A 19,159-nucleotide genomic window follows, 5' to 3' on the forward strand; every position below is an offset into this window, starting at 1 on the left:
TTTTAAATGAACTCAGTACTGTTTTTCAAAGCACTGACTCTTACTTGTTGATTGTAGACAGTTTTGTCTTCATCATATGTAATTATCACTTATTGTTCTTGAGCCATTGGTCTTGGCCTTGGTGGCATATATTTTGGCCACAATGCCACAATAAATTTGTATTTATCACAGGCCTTGCCCTGAAAATAACTTCATCCCTGGCCTTTTTTAATTAAATATTAAATAACATAAATTAATTAATCAATTTAAATAATAATTGACTGATAATCATTTAGTGTGTAAAACGTCAAAACACAGTTAAAAAATTCCAAATTTGAGAGACCAAGGTAAAGACTTCAAATGACTTCAAAACCCCAATTCTATTCAGTTTTCAGTGATATAAAAACAGCAAATGTTCACACTGGAGAAGTGAACTGCTGTACATTGATTTTCTGTGGATCCACTCGTTCATTAGTGGCAGGCACTGATAAGAAGAAGTGAGAGTGTTTGTGCTGAAATTGGTCCAGTTCTCTTCACACCGACCTGCACCTTTGTTTGAACCACACTGAACAAGATGTGATGACCAGTCATGGAGCCAAAGAATACAGCTTTTGACGGACACTGTTATCTTATTTGCTAGCAAGCTTCAATTAACAAAGCAATTCCATGGTACAACTCTGATTCTAAAAAAGTTGACATGCTGTGCGATAGGCTTGTGTCATTTGGCCATTGGATCATATGTCAAAGGAAAGGAAGATCAGTTTTTCCTACGCCCATATATCCACGCTGGCATTTTACTGGCAGGCCGTGATGTAACCCCCTCCACCCCCTGGTCATGGGATTGCCTATTGGAGATCTTGAGTAACCACGCTTAAACTATGCGGAAACAGAAATGATCACCTAACCCTGCAAAAGAGAATGTCCGTTTAACTGAAAATGGTTTTGACTGGTCAGGTTCCATCGAGTTCTCCACCCCCCTAAACCAGGTATACCCTGCCGTTATTATGAAGCTTCACTACCCGGCAGACGGTGAAGATTCATGCTGAAAACACACTTGAACTGATCCCTCTGTCGCGCCTCAGCCAATATGCTACCCTGAATCACAATTTCCAGAACAAATAAACAAGGTCTTTCTTAGTCAACGTGCCCTTTGTGTACACTCCTGATAAGCCTGTAATCCAACACGGTGAATATGCAAGAACCAAATGCAAATAAAGAAAATGCTGGATCTACCCAAAGAAAACAATGTAAACTGTGACATTAAGATAGGTCACATAAAACAGGAACACTTGAATCAAGAAAGTTTTGTGGATGGACAGGTTCATCCTGGCTGACTGCGAGCCTCAGGCCACTCTCACAAAGGTCATCCTGTCTGTTACATAACATAAAGGTATGTCTTTGAAGGTGTGCAATTCATCAAGGCAGGTAACTGACTAACCAGCAATGACTCATCCATCTGAGGCCGTACTGTAACAGTACCAGCTGCTGGCTGTATTATGCACACTCAATTCAGCTCAACACCTTGCCTGATAACACACAATGGAGGCTTTGAAAATGTCAGGCGTCCTGTGTGCACGAGTGTTAGCATGTGTCAGTCAAGATTAGAGAGAGAGGCCATGGAGCAGGGATGGCAGTGCTTACAAATTCACAAATGATCTCTGATCAAATTTAGGGCAGGCACCCACATGTAAAAGATGCAGTGGGTGTAGATCAGTAGTAGGGTTTAATGGTTCTGAGGCCGATGCTGAAGCTGCGACACAACGGTCTTCAGCCACCCTGTAAATCACCAACACCACCGACCAGCTGCCACGCTGCAGCCCGTTGAGCAGCCCCTTCCGAATATGCGGAACAAGCAGAACAAAGTGGAAGGTAAGCCTGTCCCCCCACAGCATTCAGGCAGCCTGTCGCTGCACATTCAGATCAAAACAGTAACTAATGCTATAGGAATGGATATCTGTGGAGAGGTGACTATACTAAGTCAAAAGTACACAGGGTTTCATGCATATGATCAAAGTGCTCGAGCCTCGCTACGATATGTCTTCACACGTGCAGCCGGTCCCTTGTGCTGCTCTGGATAAATGAGCACAGGCATTTTTTTCTTATTGACAGTATAACAGCATTTCAGTGTCTTAACAAAAAATCAACAACACAAACGTTATTTTCTACATTTTGTTTTCCAGAGAAGTGTGATACTAAAACCAAGGGAAATACTGAACCGTGACCTTTGTGACCCACTACACCGTTAATTAGAAGGGACAGAGAGTGAGAGTGGCATATGTATGCTGCTCCCTCATGCAAAAAAAAAAAAAAAATCACCATGCCAACGATTACAAAATCTCCTAATTAGCTGTTCTTGATTACTTTGTCATCCATACTTTGGTTCCTGATACATCACACAGGGAACAAAACTTACAAATTTAATTTTCTCCTGAGCTTTTTCCAGAAACACATCATGCTGGCAGATGCAAGTAGTGTGCAGAAAGTTGTGTGTTTATATAGATAACTTCAGAAAACTCTTGGTGTGTTACCGTTTCTAGGTCGTGCTTTCCACTGCGCCCTCAGTTACATACAGGTGTGAAGAATTAGAAAAGAAAGAGAAAAGACTGCAAGGAAATAAGAAAAGATCTGCGGTCCAGTTTACTCACCCACTTTATCCACTCCATACTTATGACCCGCCACCTGATGTGAGAGCGGGACACAGCCGTTCAGGTGAGCCTGCCCCTGTGGCCCCTGTGGCCGCTGGCCGCACTTCTCTTTTGCAGGGGGGCCCCCGCAGAGCCGCGGGGTTAGGCTGACCCCACCAGCGGGTGAACCGGGGGTCAGTTCCAGTCTGCCGAGAGCTAGAGAGGACTCCATCAGTACTTGGCGCTGAGTTGTTGACATTCGTAGAAAAAAAAATGGAAAAAACAGAAAGCCCTTATTAAAAAAAAATCTAACTAAAAAAAGTAAACGATGTGACAGTATCGATTCACATACTTTTATTACGTAAGCTCAGAATACAGCCCCGCATACAAACTGTTTGGGCGTGAGGTTGAGAAGCCTTCATGGAAATATTCCAGTTCAGACGAAAGCAGCACAGCAGCTTCGCTCGCGTCCCCAGCAGCAGGAGCACCGGCGGACAGGAACGCTGTCGTGACCCCCGCTGTGGCCGGTGATGGAGCACGTCTCCCGGAGCAGCGCTGATTCAACGCTTTTCATGTCTTGGACAGCAGCATAAATACATCCTGGCCTCTTGCAAGCAGCGTCAAACACAGCAGAATCAGCACGAGTTCCGTTCAACGCTTCCAAAATAAAACGACGGGAGATGTATAGATACTACGATTGACCAAAGCAGTCATAAAGACGGAGCATTAATTTAGTAATAAAAGGTCGACTGTCGTTTTGTCCAACCGTTACAGGACTTGTCAACTTCTAAACTTCATTACTCAAAGGGAAAATTAATAGATTTGGTGCCTTTATTATGAAGGGAAAGTCAACAAACCTCCGGCCTTATCGTTATGAAGTTCATGTAGCCTGACGCAGCTCCATTTCCTCGCGTCAGAGAAGTAAATAGTGTTGTCTCTCAGTAATGCAGATGTTTAGAGACACTCAGGGGGGATATCCAGTTCCACTCAGCAAATACAGCAGCATGGGGGGGCAAACAGACCATAAAGTCCCGATATTTCACGAAGAGGCTATTCAGTCCAGGTTTTGATTGCTAACTTATCGATACTGTCCATTACCTCGGCAAGCCATTCCTCACGTCACAATTGAGCGGACCAGTAAGACATCACACTTGCCGCACAACCGTCTTCAAGACGAATGCATATTCTCTGAAGATGAGCACAAAAACGTTATGAAATCCATAATATCAAAAAAGGTCGATGAAGTCCTGCTCGGCCATGGATATCCAGGTCAGTGTAGGCGGCTACCTCCCTACGTAACGAACAGCGCCCAAAGCCTCCCACACGTTTCCGACACTTGCCATTACTGTCGCAAAACGCAGCCCTTCCTACCTTTGCGGCAGCACACAGGACTGAGAGGCGCTGCAGGACAACAGCTGATTTACCTTTTTCATTTGTGTGAAATATGGAGATATGGAGATTTATTGTGCCTCGTTCAGTTTCACAGTTGATGCTATGTGGCTAATCATATACATTAGTAACCTGTCTCTCATATTCAATCCGCTTTCCAGCTCGATTAATATTCCCTCTAAACGTTTAAGGACGTCGTGCCCGCTGTCAGTCCCTGCGTCTCATCAGTTTTTAGCTGCTCCTTGACAACAGCTGTTTCCTTCCTATTTAAACATGTAATCGTGCAGCCCATTAAAACCCCATCTTGACCCATTCACCCTCAGCAATTACAGAATCATTGCTAAAATATACTTCATATATAAGGTGCTGGTGAACATTATTACGTCTCAGCTGACACACAATGAATCCTAAAATCACCACTAGGCAACCACTTGCTTTAAAATATCAAAGCAACAAGGATTGGGTTAACTAGTTCCTGCATCAAGTGACCTGGTTGAAAGTGAAACACTGTGAACATCCCTACATTATAGGAATGAAAACACAAAAGGGCTGATAAATTCTCAGTTTATTCATGAATTACTTGAAAGATATATATATACATCACTTACACATTATGCTTCAGTTGTAATTTTGAGAGGCTACTGGCAAGTGAGACAACTGGTAGAAAAGGGTGATTTAGAATTAGAGAGCTAGAGAGTAAAAATACAGTCATCGATGACAGACAATAGGAGCAGTGGCTCTAGGATATGTACATGCAGGGAGAATGTGGGAGAAGTATTATTTTTTATCTCTTGGAGTACATTAAGTAATGGCTTTTTCTTAATGTGTATTTTTCAGGAGCCTATACAGGTTTGGTTACAATGCTGAACCCAAAAACCTATTTGAGTTGTTTCAGGCATTATCTCTTCCCAGTAGTGTAAGACCATTGATAAACCAATCCCTAAATCATGAAAAAAATAAATCCCAAATTTTAGAGGCATCGGCCTTGACATACTGTTTATAAACTGCATTCATTACATTCATCACATCTTGAAAGAATGGGTTTGCCAGTAGAAAAAAAACAAGTTTCAAGTTTCATTCCTGGAAATGCCAGAAACTAATCTGCATTGTTGGCATAAATTTGTATCCCAGGTGAAAAAATATGATACTTAAATTATTTTAAGCTATTTAATGATGTAAACTAAAGTGCAATCAAGTAGTCCTTGTGTACCACTTGAGTAATACTTGAGTGTACTTGAAGTTTAAATAGTATGTTAAATTGGCACAACTTTTACAGACGTTAAGTGGACAGACCATTGAAAATCAGGATTCATGAGCATTCAAAACACACTTGCATTACAGATGTATGAAAACAACAATGTGCTGGAAATATACTTAAATATACTGTCAGTGAAGTGAAATTAAAGTACATTTTAATTAAACATGTTAATAGTGTATAACAAAGGACTTAAAAATAAGTATACTTTTCATAAGTACACTTACTTACTATTACTATTTAACTTTTTAAAAGTACAATTTATAATACATTTATAATAAAGCACACTTTGAAACACCCATTTAAGTATTGCAGAATTAGTATATTCATTTTTACTGAATTTAAGTAGAACTTAATCAATCTATTTAGAAGTTCACTTTTTAAAAGTAGATGCCCTTAGTTGGACTCACTGTATAGGCAACAAGCCTCAAAAAGGTATAAAAGCGAAAAATAATGACAATTGATGAGGCAGTGTGGCTCCAGTAGGTACGGGATCATCTATGGGACATCGGGCCTCAAATGGCAGTGGAATCCCATTAAGAAGTGGAATCTAAATAGCAAATGGCATTTGTGCAGCAGTGGGATCCTGATGAACAATGGGTCCCCAGAAAAAAACATTGCTGACACTGCTGTTCCAGTGTTTTTTTGGGGGGGGTTGCGCTTACACCAACTTTGTTCCTCATGTAGGAGGCTCTTTCATGTCTTCAAAGAGATGTGCCTTTATATATAATCCAACTGACACTGTGATTTCCTTCCCAATTAATTTGCTTGAACCATGGCCTGTAGATTCATGGTGGTATGTGATGGCTGAAAAGGTGGCATTTGTTAAAAAATTATGAGCTGTGTGGGTGGCCACTCTGCCAGCCATCTCAGCTACTGATCATGAACCTCATCACAGTACAACAGATGTTCATCTGTAATATGTTAGTTCTGATGTCCATTAAGCTAATTTCAATTCATACTTACCTCTAGCTGCATCTGAGGACCATCACTCATTCCAGCAACTAAGAGCTAGGAAATATGTCCCCTATAATATCTTAGAGTTTTTCTAATGTCATTACAATATTTCAAAACATTCCTATTTCTGTCTATAGTATAGTACAATATATAGGCATTTCAACATATATTCTGTTATAACAACTCAACTTTTGCCCAGTAAGGCTGTGCTGCTTATCCATGATAGCTGATGCCTTTTAGTCTTGTCACCATTCATGTTATTAATATCAACACAGGCCAGTTGTCAAATGTGTGTAGATGCTTTTTGAATTGAAACTAAATTTTGTGCTATAGTTTAGCAGCCAACGAACATAATTTATAGGTGACACCATTTAGTCATCTTAGCTGTCTGCCTCTGGTTTGTCTTTGTCTACATGACAAATAACTGTGAAATGCTGTTTTAACAAAATACATAATGACTGTAAGTAATGAAATGCACACAAAATAAATCATTTGAGGGTCTGACATCAAATTATGCCCCCTGAGAAAATCTCCAGACAGGTCCCCAGCTGCACTGACAATTACACTTGTCTGTTTATGCGATCGCTCTCATTGGCCTAAAGTCCCATAAATACAAGTGCTGGGATCAGTAAACAGATTGCAGTTGTTTACAGAGAAGTGAAGTGCTGTACAGTCTGTTCTCTAGCTCATATCAAAATAATGATAGTGTTTATGCTGTAAGCCTACATCTGTCCATTTATAATGTAAATGCACACACACACACACACACACACACACACACACACACACACACACTATGAATACTTATTACCTAGTTGAGTCTTTTTGGAAGCAAAACTACTTATTTGTTGTTTTCATTTATGGTTGACATATAATTTAGCCCATTATATGTGCGGTGTGTTTGTGTGTTATAATTTGTTTTATTTATTGTGGTCTTCCCATGTATTTCCCATTGATGTAATCTTATTTCCCTTTTCACATTCAGAACTACGTTTCCCATGATCCACTTCGTTGGAGCGATCGTAAACAGAAGAAAGCGGAAACAAAAGGGGTTTTATCAAAACACAAACACATCCCTGGCTGTTGAAGTACTCAGGGAATAAACTACAACTACAACCTTGACTTCGCTTGCAATAGTCTTGAAATTCAAGTAAAGAGCTAGTCGAAGTGAGTTGAGGAACGAACTGCATCAGTCAACATGGCACTGAAAAGAATACAGAAGGTATGTTTGATTAGCAAGCGATGGTTGCCAGCTAATGGTAGCTAACTGGCCGAGCAAAGGCTAACGTTAAGAATAATTTCCGCAAAAAAATGTTTATCAACAAATATTTCAACGCTATCCCCGTATTAAAACAACTCCTGCCACACTTTGAAACGTTTTTGTAAATAATTTGTTTGTTGACACTTTTAGAGCACACACACCAATGACAACTTTAAAGTTTCGTGCTAGCTCGCTAACAAATAGCCAAGTTAGCTTAATAAGGTTAATTACTCTTCCTGCCTCCATGTCAATCTGTCAGTGTTTTTGAATCTGTCACTATGTGTGTTCCCTATCTTGTCTAAGTAATCGGACAACAGCCTGTTGTTCTTATTGTGATCTTGACAAGTATTGCCGTCACCAGGGAAGTTATTTCACAAAGCCAAATGCTATTAATTTGTAACTGTTTCTCTTGTTTTGCTATCTCTGCTAGCCCTGTTCATTAGTTAGCTTTCTGTTCTGTCCGAGGTAGCTGCCTTAATAGGATAATAGAAGTGGATTGACACCATTGAAACAATAGGTATTTCTAAGCAGTAGTACAACTCCTCCTCCTGTGAAAACAGTTTAATCTATTGTGGCCTTGGAGAAGCATTCTAACATCTGAGAAAATAAGCCAGTCATAGATATCATTTTGGTCTTAGAGATTACAAATGTATAAGAGAAACCCTGCCTAAAAAATTAGGGTTGTGGAAAGCGCAACAATGTTAAATATTAACTAAATTATGTTGTTGTTATGTTATTGTGGCACTAACATCAGTTGGAAGAAGAGAAGAGGTACTGAAAATGAAGCATCTTTGTTAGTGAAAGCTTGGAACCAGTAGTTTTCCAAAAAAAGCTCACACTTACATTTACCACTCCATCCATTTTTGGCCAAAGTTTTGGTTGGTATCTGTTACCTGATATGGCTTTCCTTGAAAAACGTATGCAGTACACATGGGGTGAATTTTGTGTGAAACAGAGAAACAAAACTGTCCAAATATTTAGTAGTCACTGTGTCTAAGTTCATATAGAGAGGTCATTTTTCCTCTGATGTCTGGAGTATTGCATTTGATGAGTACCTGTTTAGCAGAATAAGTAACAGCAGTGTTTCTGCTGTGTTGAGCAGGAGCTGCAGGACCTGCAGAGAGACCCTCCAGCACAGTGCTCTGCTGGTCCAGTGGGGGATGACTGTGAGTACACACACATTTGTCACAATTTCTCACCTGAGTATGTCAGAAAATGGCTGTTTCCCTATGCCTGTCAGGGTTTTTTGGGTTGTCTGTAGTATTGGTGCACACATGTGACACAAAATGCCTTTCTCAACAGTACATCCTGGTTTAACGCATATGAAGATCATTGTAAATAATAGGCTGCTGACCTATTAACCTTATGTACAGTACTTGTATAGGCTAGTTTTGTACTGAACTGAGGTTGGACCACAAACAGACTGGGCAGCCGTGGTGGCTTGTGACTGGAGGGTTGCCGGTTCGATTCCCCCCACTGGACTGTGCATGTGTGTGTTTACAGTGATGGGTGAAACACACACATGCACCAGTTTGGGATCAATAAAGTGAATAAAATTAAAAAACAGCCGTGTTCCCTCAGTTCTAAGTACCTAAATGCCTTTGAGTGTGATGGTTCAGTCACTGATGTACATGTTACGGTTGCAAAGCTATGATCGGACAATCAATTTGGGTGACATGTTTGCCAAAGGGTCAATTATGATTCATTTTGACATCACAACTTATTTGGGAAGTGATGGTGGGTCTAGAACTGGGAGTACACCTTGTTTTTAGAATCTCCTATTCAGTTTCTTCAATGGGGAAAGCCTGCAGTCAGTTAGATGGGTTCTCTTCTACGTTGCTGGTTACAGTCATGAGACTAGCTTCACCTGTACCTAACATACTGTAGAGAAAGCTTGGCAGAGGTAGACGCTTCTGTAGATTCATGTTTTGCTACAGATGTCTGATGAGCATTGTGTCTGTGATCTGTACATCTTATATTCTCCTGTGCCTCTCCCTTTCTCCCTTAATTGTTTCTAGTGTTTCATTGGCAGGCGACCATAATGGGTCCGGTGAGTATCACGCCATCACTTAAAGTTTTCAGCCCTCTCACACACACTCCTGTGCTTGTGCTACATTAGAAATGCTTTCATAGTAGCTATGGGTAGTTTTACATATGGTAACAATATTTGTGACTAGATACAATACTGTCAACAAGCCCACATGTTGGACACACAGTGAATGTGAAAATTACAGCCTGTGAGTTGGAAACGGGATAGCAGTGTGTTGGAATACATTAGTGTTAAGGGAATTCAAAAAGAAGCACAGCAGAAGAAGAATGAACAAATACAGAGCGACAGATCTATTTGGGAAAACCTCCCAAATAGTTGCTGTACAAGGGAAACACTTTTGCTGATATTCATAATTGAGAAATTGCAACTTATTTAATAGGAGCAGTGCCACAAAGTCAGATTAGCAAGTCGGTTTACCTTGTGGTATCACATAGGTGGTTTATCTTTAACTGGAATTCATCCCCATAGTAACCTATGAAGCACAGCTATCCTGCTCTGGAGCAGAGTCATTACAGACATTCAGGTCATTCACCTATAGAATCATGACAAGGTCTAAAGTACTGGATTTACAGTAAGGTGATGAGTAATAACAAGTATACAGCAACATGTTGACAGACCAACAGAATCACTGCTGTCCTTTATAATTATGTAAAAGACAAATACACGGTTATAGCAGATAAAATTGCCTCGATTAAGGAGTGTTTTTTTCAACAGTAGTAATTTAGTAACCAATAATAAGTGATCTTTTTGTTGAATATTAAAGGAAAACTACGGTTAATTACAACTTTGGTTTTATTTTCTTAGCTGAGGTCATCAGTTCTATCAATAATACATTTTATTCGCCACAGTAACAGGGCAATAAATATGAGCCATCAGGCAGGGTCAAGAGGTTTATCCAGATTATCTAAACTACTTTTTGTCAAGCCAAACTGAGGGTGAGTCCACCTTCTATTATCAGCTGCTCACTTTGCTATTAGTCATGCTGTTGAGATCTAGGCAATTAATTTGGTGAGTACAATATTATTATAACCAATAGAACAAATGGCCAGAGAAACAAAAAATATAACCCAAGTTGTTACAGACCATAGTTTTCCATTTATTACCTTGAAATCCTTTTATTTTCACATACATGATTCACAACATGATTTTGGTCCAACAAAACTGCTCATGTTAATATGTTAATCAAAGTTTCGTTTCCTCCACATTTTCCTGACAATAACACTAGATTGCAGTTTTCCTGTGTGTCGGGATACTGTTACTTGTTGTCATGATGAATAACGTTTAACACAGCAGCCACCCGAAGATCCTAAGCCTTACGGCTGTACCAGCTATCAGCATTAACACTGAATGCTTTGATTACAAAGAACAATAAAGGATGCAGGACCTACCTGAGCCCTGCTGTGCCCAGCTGGCTTTCTGCAGGTGCACATATTGGATAAAACCTGTGCTCTTGAAGCTTGGCAACCAATCAAAATCTGAAACACATATTACTTAAACTATTGATATGTATTATTTCTTGTTCGCACTGTTCTGTTTTAGCTTTGTGTTTAGAATCTGCATATTTTACCTCGCCGTCTATCACTTTCTGCTGCTGCAAAGCCACAATGTCCCATTGGGAGTAACACACCAAAATCACATTTTCAATTCCTACCCCCAGTCTGTCAGGGATGTCAGTGATTGGCTTGTAATTACAAATTTCTCCAATGCACACACTCATACAGCATACAGCAGTTGGTAACCAGCTTTGTGGCAGTAGTGTCAGTGTGAATCCAGATACCTGAAAGAGAGTTTAAGTTGAACTGCCCGACACAGGCCCCTGTTCTCACTGAAGGTGACTTTAACATGCTGATTGACTGTCATTTAGTTCCAGCTGTATGTTTTTCAGTGTGAAATGTTTTGCTGACAGCAATGTCTCGCATATCTTTATGTCAGGGTGACAGTCCTTACCAGGGAGGAGTTTTCTTTCTCACAATCCACTTCCCCACCGACTACCCATTCAAGCCGCCAAAGGTAAGAGCTGGTTTGGTTACTCAAAGCCTTGTCTTGTCATACTGTGGAATGTGTTTATCGTCTTGTTGTGCAGTGAGGGAGCCATCTGGGCCAGAAAATGTCTTGTATATCATAACTTTTGCAAGAGTCCTGACAAGTTGTGCATTCTATGATTGTAATGGAAGAGTGCAGTGGCCATTAAAAATGTGCCTGCAGAGAATGCAACGATCGCTTGCTACTTGCAGCTTTATTTGAGTTTTAGACATGCATACACACGTTCCAGGTGCATAGTTTTAGATGTACGCATGAGCACCAATTTTTTGTGTCCCTTTTTTAAATGTTTCTAACAACAGTAATATTACAGTTCACACCAGTTTTTGTTCATTGAGGTTAGGGGTGTGCCACATATAGTTCACAACAAAACCAGTATATTTTTAGATATGAATAAAAAAAATAATATCCTGATGATGAAAATATTCCTTATTGACATAGTGAGGTCACACTGTTATGCAGAAATTAATGGGAATATTACAGATACCATGGCCATACCAAATACCATGACCTAGCCTAAAATATGGTAGCTATAAACTCAATATTAACACATCAAATCACTTTAGTAATATAGAAACACAGTTTATTCTGAGGTGCAATATGCCTAGAATTGACAAATGTTTAAAATTGTGGAATGAGGATAATGTTACATAGTTTTTTAAATCATGATATTGTGTTAAGGACATCAGGTTTGAGTAAACACTGGGAGTTTGCAAAAAGATTGTAAGTGGTTTTTGAGTTGGAAGAGGCAGGGGTCACTTCAGTGTGTTCAAAAAGATGTGGCCCTGCCTCAACTTACAACAGAATCTCCCATCTCCAAGATGGGGATCATGGCAAAACACGATGCAGCAGCTGTGTGAGTAAGAAAAGGCCATCACACAGTTCTTGGCTGCTGACAGGTCAACAAGGCACCTAGTCCTGATGTGACAAGACATTGAGGTTCTTGACTCTGTGAACAAGGCCCTTGATCCTCTTCTGGAATTCACAAATGCTCTGTCTGCTGAGGACTATGTTACTGTCTCATGCCTGAAGCCTGTACTTCAGTTGTTTAACAGTGACACACTACAACTGAAGTACACAGACCTCACCAAGACAATAAAGAACTCAGTGGAGAGGCACATCTGCCTCTGAAACGCCTCTACAAGCTTCAGGATCAGCCGATAGGCACAGCAAGTGATACAGAGAAACCAAAGGGGTCTCTTAGAAGCTTTTTTGAGAAGGAAGTAACTGACAAGACAAGACTGTCTGAAAGAGAGGCTGGGTTTAACAGCTACTTCCAGTGTCCACAGGCTGACAGTGAGAGTGATTATCTCACATGGTGGAAGCTGCATGAGGTTACCTTTCCTTGGGCCAGCCATTTAGCAAAAACTAGCTGTGCATCTTAGCCACCAGGGTGTGGGAACCCCCCTCCCACACCCTGTGATCTGCCGAAGGTCAAGCTTTAAGGATAATTTTTGTATCTCTATTACATTTTCAGTATAATTATTAATATTACTATAACCCTGATTCCCAAAAAGTTGAGATGCTGTGTAAAACTTAAAGCAGAATGCAGTCACTTGCCAATACACTCTTTACTGACAACAGTTTTATGAAGAAAGTAACTCCTATGTGTTGTATAGTCAGCTTTTGGTTCAGATTAATAATTTGTTCGATGTTCTAGCTGTTGACGTCGGTGTAGTTCTGAACAGTTGAATAAGGCAGCTGGAAGACTGTATTAGTGATAGTGATATGAATGATGAATGTTTCACCCAGAGTCAGCTGAGATAATGTTGTTCATAAACAGGGTGAAATGTTGGTAGAATGGGCTCCAAATGTTGTGTTTTGAATGGATAGATGTCTGGAAATGATAAATTTACCTATTATAATTATTATTATTACTATTGTGTAATTACTCACGATCCTATAAGTACCTGTATTAAGTTGAACATCCACAGTCTAAATAAGTTAAGAAATCGATGAATGATATGGTGAATTTTGTAAATATATCTGTGACTAAAGTCTGTAGGCTCCCATACTCGTCCATAAATGTAAACCTTACTGGAATGGACAGTTGAAAGGGATGTTTGGAGGATGAGGATGATTTATGTTTGATGTGTTGGAGGCACAGTCTCAGATGTGCCTAAATCATGTTTGACATTGACATTGCTTTAACTGTCATTGTGTTATTGCTGTTGTTTTGCTATGTCAGTAGTGTCTTGGAAGCCCATGTGAACTGGGCACCTTTTGGTGCATGATACGTGAATGAATTACTACCACTACCTCTGTAGTTTGTGTTCACAACAATTCTGCACTGAAAGTTTCCTTTCTTTGTTCAGCAGTGGCACCAGAGAAAAAGTATTAATCTGCTCATCCAGATTTGTGTGAATGTTTTTTTTTCCTCCAGGTAGCATTTACAACAAAGATTTATCACCCAAATATAAACAGCAATGGAAGTATCTGTTTGGACATTCTACGATCACAGTGGTCTCCAGCGCTAACAGTGTCTAAAGGTAACTACAGTCTCCTGTTGCTATCACTATGTCACATGTAACTGCAAAAACAACACCATTGTGTCATTTTGATCTTATGTCAGTTTTTAATGTATAGTTTGTAATGTTATATAAGGAAGCAGCATTTTTGAATAAGCCCAGTATTGGCTGCAAAGCCCCAATGAGATGTGCTAAATATGATAACTGAATGGCTCTTTATGCGACATTCTGTCAGATTTCAGCATACTTGAACAAACTGTTGTGGTGTACAGTAAAGGCAGTTCACCAAGGGGAATCCATATTCATCCATATAATTAGAGTTTCAGTCCAAAACGTTAGTATGGTTATGTTGAACATGTTTTGTACCATAGTCAGTGTATGTGTCAGTTTGTAAGTAGAACGTTAGCTGTAACATCTAGTGACAAGAGGTCATTCAATCAAATGGCTCCTGCAAATAGAAGAAGAAGAAGAAGGAAGAAGAAAGAAGATAAAAAAGATGGAGGAGGAACTTCAGAGAGATGGAGTATCTTTCAAAAAGCCTAAAAGTTTGTGCAAGTATCTCACTAAAATTACACATATTTGATGAAGAGCAACATCGATCAAACATGTTATAAAATATGCCAGATGAAATTTAGTGTGTCACACAGAGGGAACATCAATGTAAGTCAGCATGACAAATCTGGCAAGTTTTAGTGCACTCAAGCGATGCATAAACATGTTCTACCAATGACTGTTTATACTGTCTCACTCCAAGAAACCAAGAGATATTCTGAGATACCTGCATGTAGGATTACTAGAAAGCCAACTCAAGACCCCTGTTTCACTGCAAAAAAAATCATCTTGCAGCCTGAGCCTTTGACAGCAAGCTTTGAGGGAATTTCTTCAAATTTAGCACAGATGGTTACTTGGACTTCAGGATGAACTGATTAGAGTTTGGCGGTCAAAGGTCAAGGGCACAGTGACCTCCATCCCATTCTCATGAATGTGATATTTCAGGAACTCGTTTAGGCAATTTCTTTAACTTTGGCACACATGTTCACTTGGAGAATCAAACTAATTACATGTTGGTGGTCAAAGTCGAAGTTAGTGTCACAACGCAAAACACATTTCTGGTCACAATTCAGTAATTTCTATGCTAATTATGACAAAATGTCACACAAAAGTCTCAGAGGATGAAATGAAGCAGTATTGACATATGTGGCTCAGGTAGAGTGGTCGTCCACTTATCAGAAGGCTGGTGGTTGATACCTCTACATGTCAAAGTATCTGAACCTTGAGTTCAAGTTATTGCTCGTCATGAGCCGGAGCCTTGCTACAGTGCAGTGTTGTAAAGCGCTGTGAGATACAGTCCATTTACCATAACTCAGCAGCTGAGAGGGAGATAGTGACCATATTCACTAATCTACCTTGAGACTGTGGTGACTGTATCTTCTCTGCTGCCGGGTTCAAGATGTGTGTGAAGCATCCACACATTAAAATTTGTGGCTTCTTTGAAGCAACATCCATATTTCAAGCATTGGTTCTGCTGACATTGAGCTACAGGTGATTGTTGTTGCACCATGTGCTGAAGCTCTGGATCAGTCATCTGTACTCCTCTGTAATAATAGTCTCTAAGTGAAGACAGCTTGTTTCTTACTGGAAAATATTCACTGCAATCATATACGTCAATATAGTGATAATTTTGCCGAAAAATACGCTTTATTAAATTCCTTCCAAGTCTTCACCTCATATATGATATGACTCAGGACAGAGATGGATGTATACTGCATGCTGTACAATCACGAGGTGGTAGGTCTAGCTTCCTCTTTCTCAGCTGTTGAGTATTTTACAATCCAGCCCCTACGAGTTGCCTTAAAGGCTTGCCATACAGTCCACACTGACTGCGCTGACTTAAGATCAGTACCATAAACACAAAATCTTTGTCTTTCAATAGAGAATTGTTAAATCTCCCTTGTTTATTTTTATTGTTAATTACAGTAGAAGTGGACTACATAGGACCATGGTCTGTGATAATTATGTCATGAATTTTGCTGTCAATTACATTACCAACCAAAGACTGTGAGAAAAGCAGACCATTAAGGTATGAATTGTGAGCATGGGAATAATAAGTATATTCATGTCTGTCAGAATTTACAACACACCACGAATCAAGTAATGCAATGGAAATTTGTATTTCTTTAGAAGGACTGGAGAAGAGGTTACATTTCTCCCGTCCTTCTTCCAGAACCAAAATCCAAAAATTATTTCTCCCTCTATGCACCTCCAGCTGCTCGTTGGTTCAAGGCTTTTATGTATCTCTTTTTATTGAGCTGACAATTTCACAGGGTAGAAGTTGTTGTGGCCTGCTAGGTGTCTCCTCATTTGCCATAGTTTGATGATTGTTGCAGTCTATGCTGACAGAGTGCAGAGGACACAGAAAACATCACTGCTGGTGACTATGTAGGATCGATCAGGCGGAGGCTCATTTTAAACATCCTGTATTGACATGTTAACTAATGTGATATTTGAACTCCTCTCCATTCCAGTTTTATTGTCCATATGTTCATTGCTTTGTGATCCAAACCCAGACGACCCCTTAGTTCCAGACATAGCACACGTCTACAAGAACGACAAAGACAAGTGAGTTTGGTGCTTTATTGTCCACTAATATCAATATCAGTATCAGTATCAGCTGAAACGTGTACCTGATGTTGTCAGTGGTTATTTTCCACTCACTTCTCTCTCTTCTCTTCTTTTCTCAGATACAACAGACTAGCAAAAGAATGTACCCAAAAGTATGCCATGTAAAGAAAAAGAACATCAACAATTAAAAAAAACACGCTGCAAATCTTTTTCTTTTTCCTTTCTTTTTTAAAGTCATGACACACTGTAAGTTATAGTATGGAACCATTAAGTAATCTTAGGTAACGTCTGTCAAAATGAACTGCCATTAACAGTATTATTAACAAACCATGACATATACATTATTTGCTTTTCAAAGTCAGGAGAGAGTTTTACTTTGAGCAGATGACAGTTTGCCTGTGGTCATTTAATGGATACTGTGACATGTTAAAGTTAAGCATGTTGTTTTTTGCATCAAAGAAATTCCATTAATGCACAAGTTTATTACAAACTGCTTTACGGCATTTTTTCTGAAAAACTGGTGGATTGTACATGAACCAAATGCCATTCAGCAGCAAGTCTTTATTTAGAGGAGCTGAGTAATAGTGCAGCAGGAGAGTATACATATTAGACCCAAAGCTGCTCCATAACTGGAAAATCCCATGTTCAGTCTCTGCTGCATCCATCAACATGCTGGACCATGGATATGTGGAAAGGTCAATGCCAAACACGTAAGCCCCTAATTCTGACATGACAACATCATGATGTCCCCTCTCACATTACAACTTCATCTCACCTTCACGCAGTGGATGATGGAGGGTTTTGTTGTGTTCTTTTGCATCTTGTAGCAGACAAAACAATGCACTGTTGCTGTGGCGCTGAAAATGGGAGCAATTACAAGTCATGTTTTACTGTGTTCATTTCTTCTTCTTAGTTGTTTTTATTAAAAATCCCCTGAACTACAATATTGTTTACACTGTTTCATTTGAAATAGAGTCTTCACAATTTAAATCTGTCATTAAAACAATGTTTTCTTTTCCCTTGGGAATAGCTGTGACGTTGGCTTTTTGGTTGGATTTACACAGGCACAAAGATCACATTTTTAAACCAATCAAATCTGAATCTGAAGATTGAATATTTTCTTTTGTTTCACCTCTTCTGTCTATATATCTGTCTGTGATATAGAAAGGCTGGAAGGCCAATTTTCTGTTCCTGTGTGAACAGTCTCTTGCTTGTGTCTTTGAGACCTGTGTGGCACCTTTTGTACTGAATTAAAGCATGGTATGGTTTTTATCATGACTTTGTGGTCTAGGTCAGTCTTTTATCACAACTTTATGTTGATGTGTAGAAGACAGTTTGTAACTTAATGTGATTTTGTTCTGTTGACATGTTCTAATTAAGGCATCATATTGTTTGGTGCTAGTATGCCAGTGCCAGTTAGAATTACTACCTTGCCTATGGCTGCTAGTATTAAATGGTAGACAAGCATATATACATAATTGCTAAGGAGAACAAGGATAGTAAATAATAATAACTTTCTCTAACCGACATAAACAGTGATAACCTTTGTAAAATTTTCAAAGCAAAGGTTTGAAATACTTTATGAGGATATTGAAGACTGATGAAATGGCAGATGAATAAAACAACACTAAGATAGTTACGTTAAAATATAAAATTTGCTCAAAAAATAGAAAATATAAATAAAGAAGAAATTTTAAGACTGAACCACGGCTGCTGGTGGGTCCATGGTATATAAAAAAAAAGCTCCTGGGCCCTGATTCACCAGTTCAACCAGTTTGTCAATGCTAGAATGCAACTGCCTCCACACAACTGATCATTTATCTCTTGCTCACAAGGTATGTGTGTGCGTGTGTATGTGTCAGTCACGGTAGGTAAAAATGTGTAGAGTGTGGGTGATGTTAGCTGTTCAGTGGTCAGGGAGTCAGACATGTGTTTTTCCAGTTTCATGTGCTGCCTCCTGTCAGACAGGAAGTCTGTGTTCCACCTGCAGGACAGGTCAGGCACCAGCTGGGAGAACATGTCCTGCAGCAGAGCCAGGATGGCGGTGTTAAAGGCGAAGCTAAAGTTCCCAAAGAGTCCAGGCACTAGAGGAAAAAGTGATGAAAATTACCCACATTCACCTGCAAATCACAACTGTCATACACAGAGATTGTGTATTTACAGTTAAGATCACAGCACATTCAATTATTATTAAATTATTGTCTGCAATTAAATTTTTCTTGGAGTTTCATTATTTTATTAGCCATTGGGTTGTAACATTGTGAGGTAGACTTAACTTTGAGCTATCAGATGCTGGGACAATTTGTGTTTTTGTACAATTTGTCAGTTTGTCTAATTTCAGTCGTATTTCTACTGTATTTCTACTACAGCACTGTTCATAGACGCTGATGCCAGTTTAAATCTGTAGTGAACTGCTGGTATTTGTGTGTGTGTTGGCATGTGTGTCAATAATTATATGTTGGCCTTCATGTCTTGGTGCTGTTTAGTATTTCATCTACTTTTCAGGCAAAGGGG

At 39.5% G+C, this 19,159-nt stretch overlaps 2 protein-coding genes across 4 annotated transcripts in view; one reads left to right on the forward strand and one right to left on the reverse strand.

The window, feature by feature from the left end:
- ipmkb (inositol polyphosphate multikinase b) overlaps positions 1 to 3,887 on the reverse strand; it is a 22,134-nt gene extending 18,247 nt beyond the window's left edge. Inside the window, exons 1-2 of one of the 3 annotated variants that reach the window (XM_041963031.1) lie at positions 3,461 to 3,887; positions 2,625 to 3,210 (exon numbers count right to left, since the gene is read on the reverse strand). In XM_041963031.1, the coding sequence (XP_041818965.1) occupies positions 2,625 to 2,862 (238 nt within the window). In that variant the 5' untranslated portion in view covers positions 2,863 to 3,210; positions 3,461 to 3,887. Of the gene's footprint in view, positions 1 to 2,624 lie in introns of all 3 variants that reach the window. The other 2 variants (XM_041963033.1, XM_041963032.1) reach the window with 2 other exon arrangements.
- On the forward strand, positions 1,769 to 17,923 carry ube2d1b (ubiquitin-conjugating enzyme E2D 1b). Its single transcript, XM_041963035.1, has 8 exons — positions 1,769 to 1,848; positions 7,190 to 7,426; positions 8,568 to 8,631; positions 9,484 to 9,515; positions 11,448 to 11,525; positions 13,939 to 14,044; positions 16,549 to 16,642; positions 16,765 to 17,923. The coding sequence occupies exons 2-8, from the start codon at positions 7,403 to 7,405 to the stop codon at positions 16,808 to 16,810; spliced, it is 444 nt and encodes a 147-aa protein (XP_041818969.1). The 5' UTR covers positions 1,769 to 1,848; positions 7,190 to 7,402; the 3' UTR covers positions 16,811 to 17,923.
- Positions 17,924 to 19,159: the final 1,236 nt, after the last annotated feature.

This window comes from Chelmon rostratus, chromosome 21 (genome assembly GCF_017976325.1).
Source record: "Chelmon rostratus isolate fCheRos1 chromosome 21, fCheRos1.pri, whole genome shotgun sequence".
Lineage (NCBI taxonomy): Eukaryota > Metazoa > Chordata > Actinopteri > Chaetodontiformes > Chaetodontidae > Chelmon > Chelmon rostratus.

Coding starts and splice junctions, on each gene's coding strand:
- ube2d1b (XM_041963035.1), top strand. CDS start 7,403: ATGGCACTGAAAAGAATACAGAAG. Junction 9,516..11,447: donor AGGCGACCATAATGGGTCCG/GTGAGTATCACG, acceptor TCTTTATGTCAG/GGTGACAGTCCTTACCAGGG. Junction 11,526..13,938: donor ACCCATTCAAGCCGCCAAAG/GTAAGAGCTGGT, acceptor TTTTTCCTCCAG/GTAGCATTTACAACAAAGAT.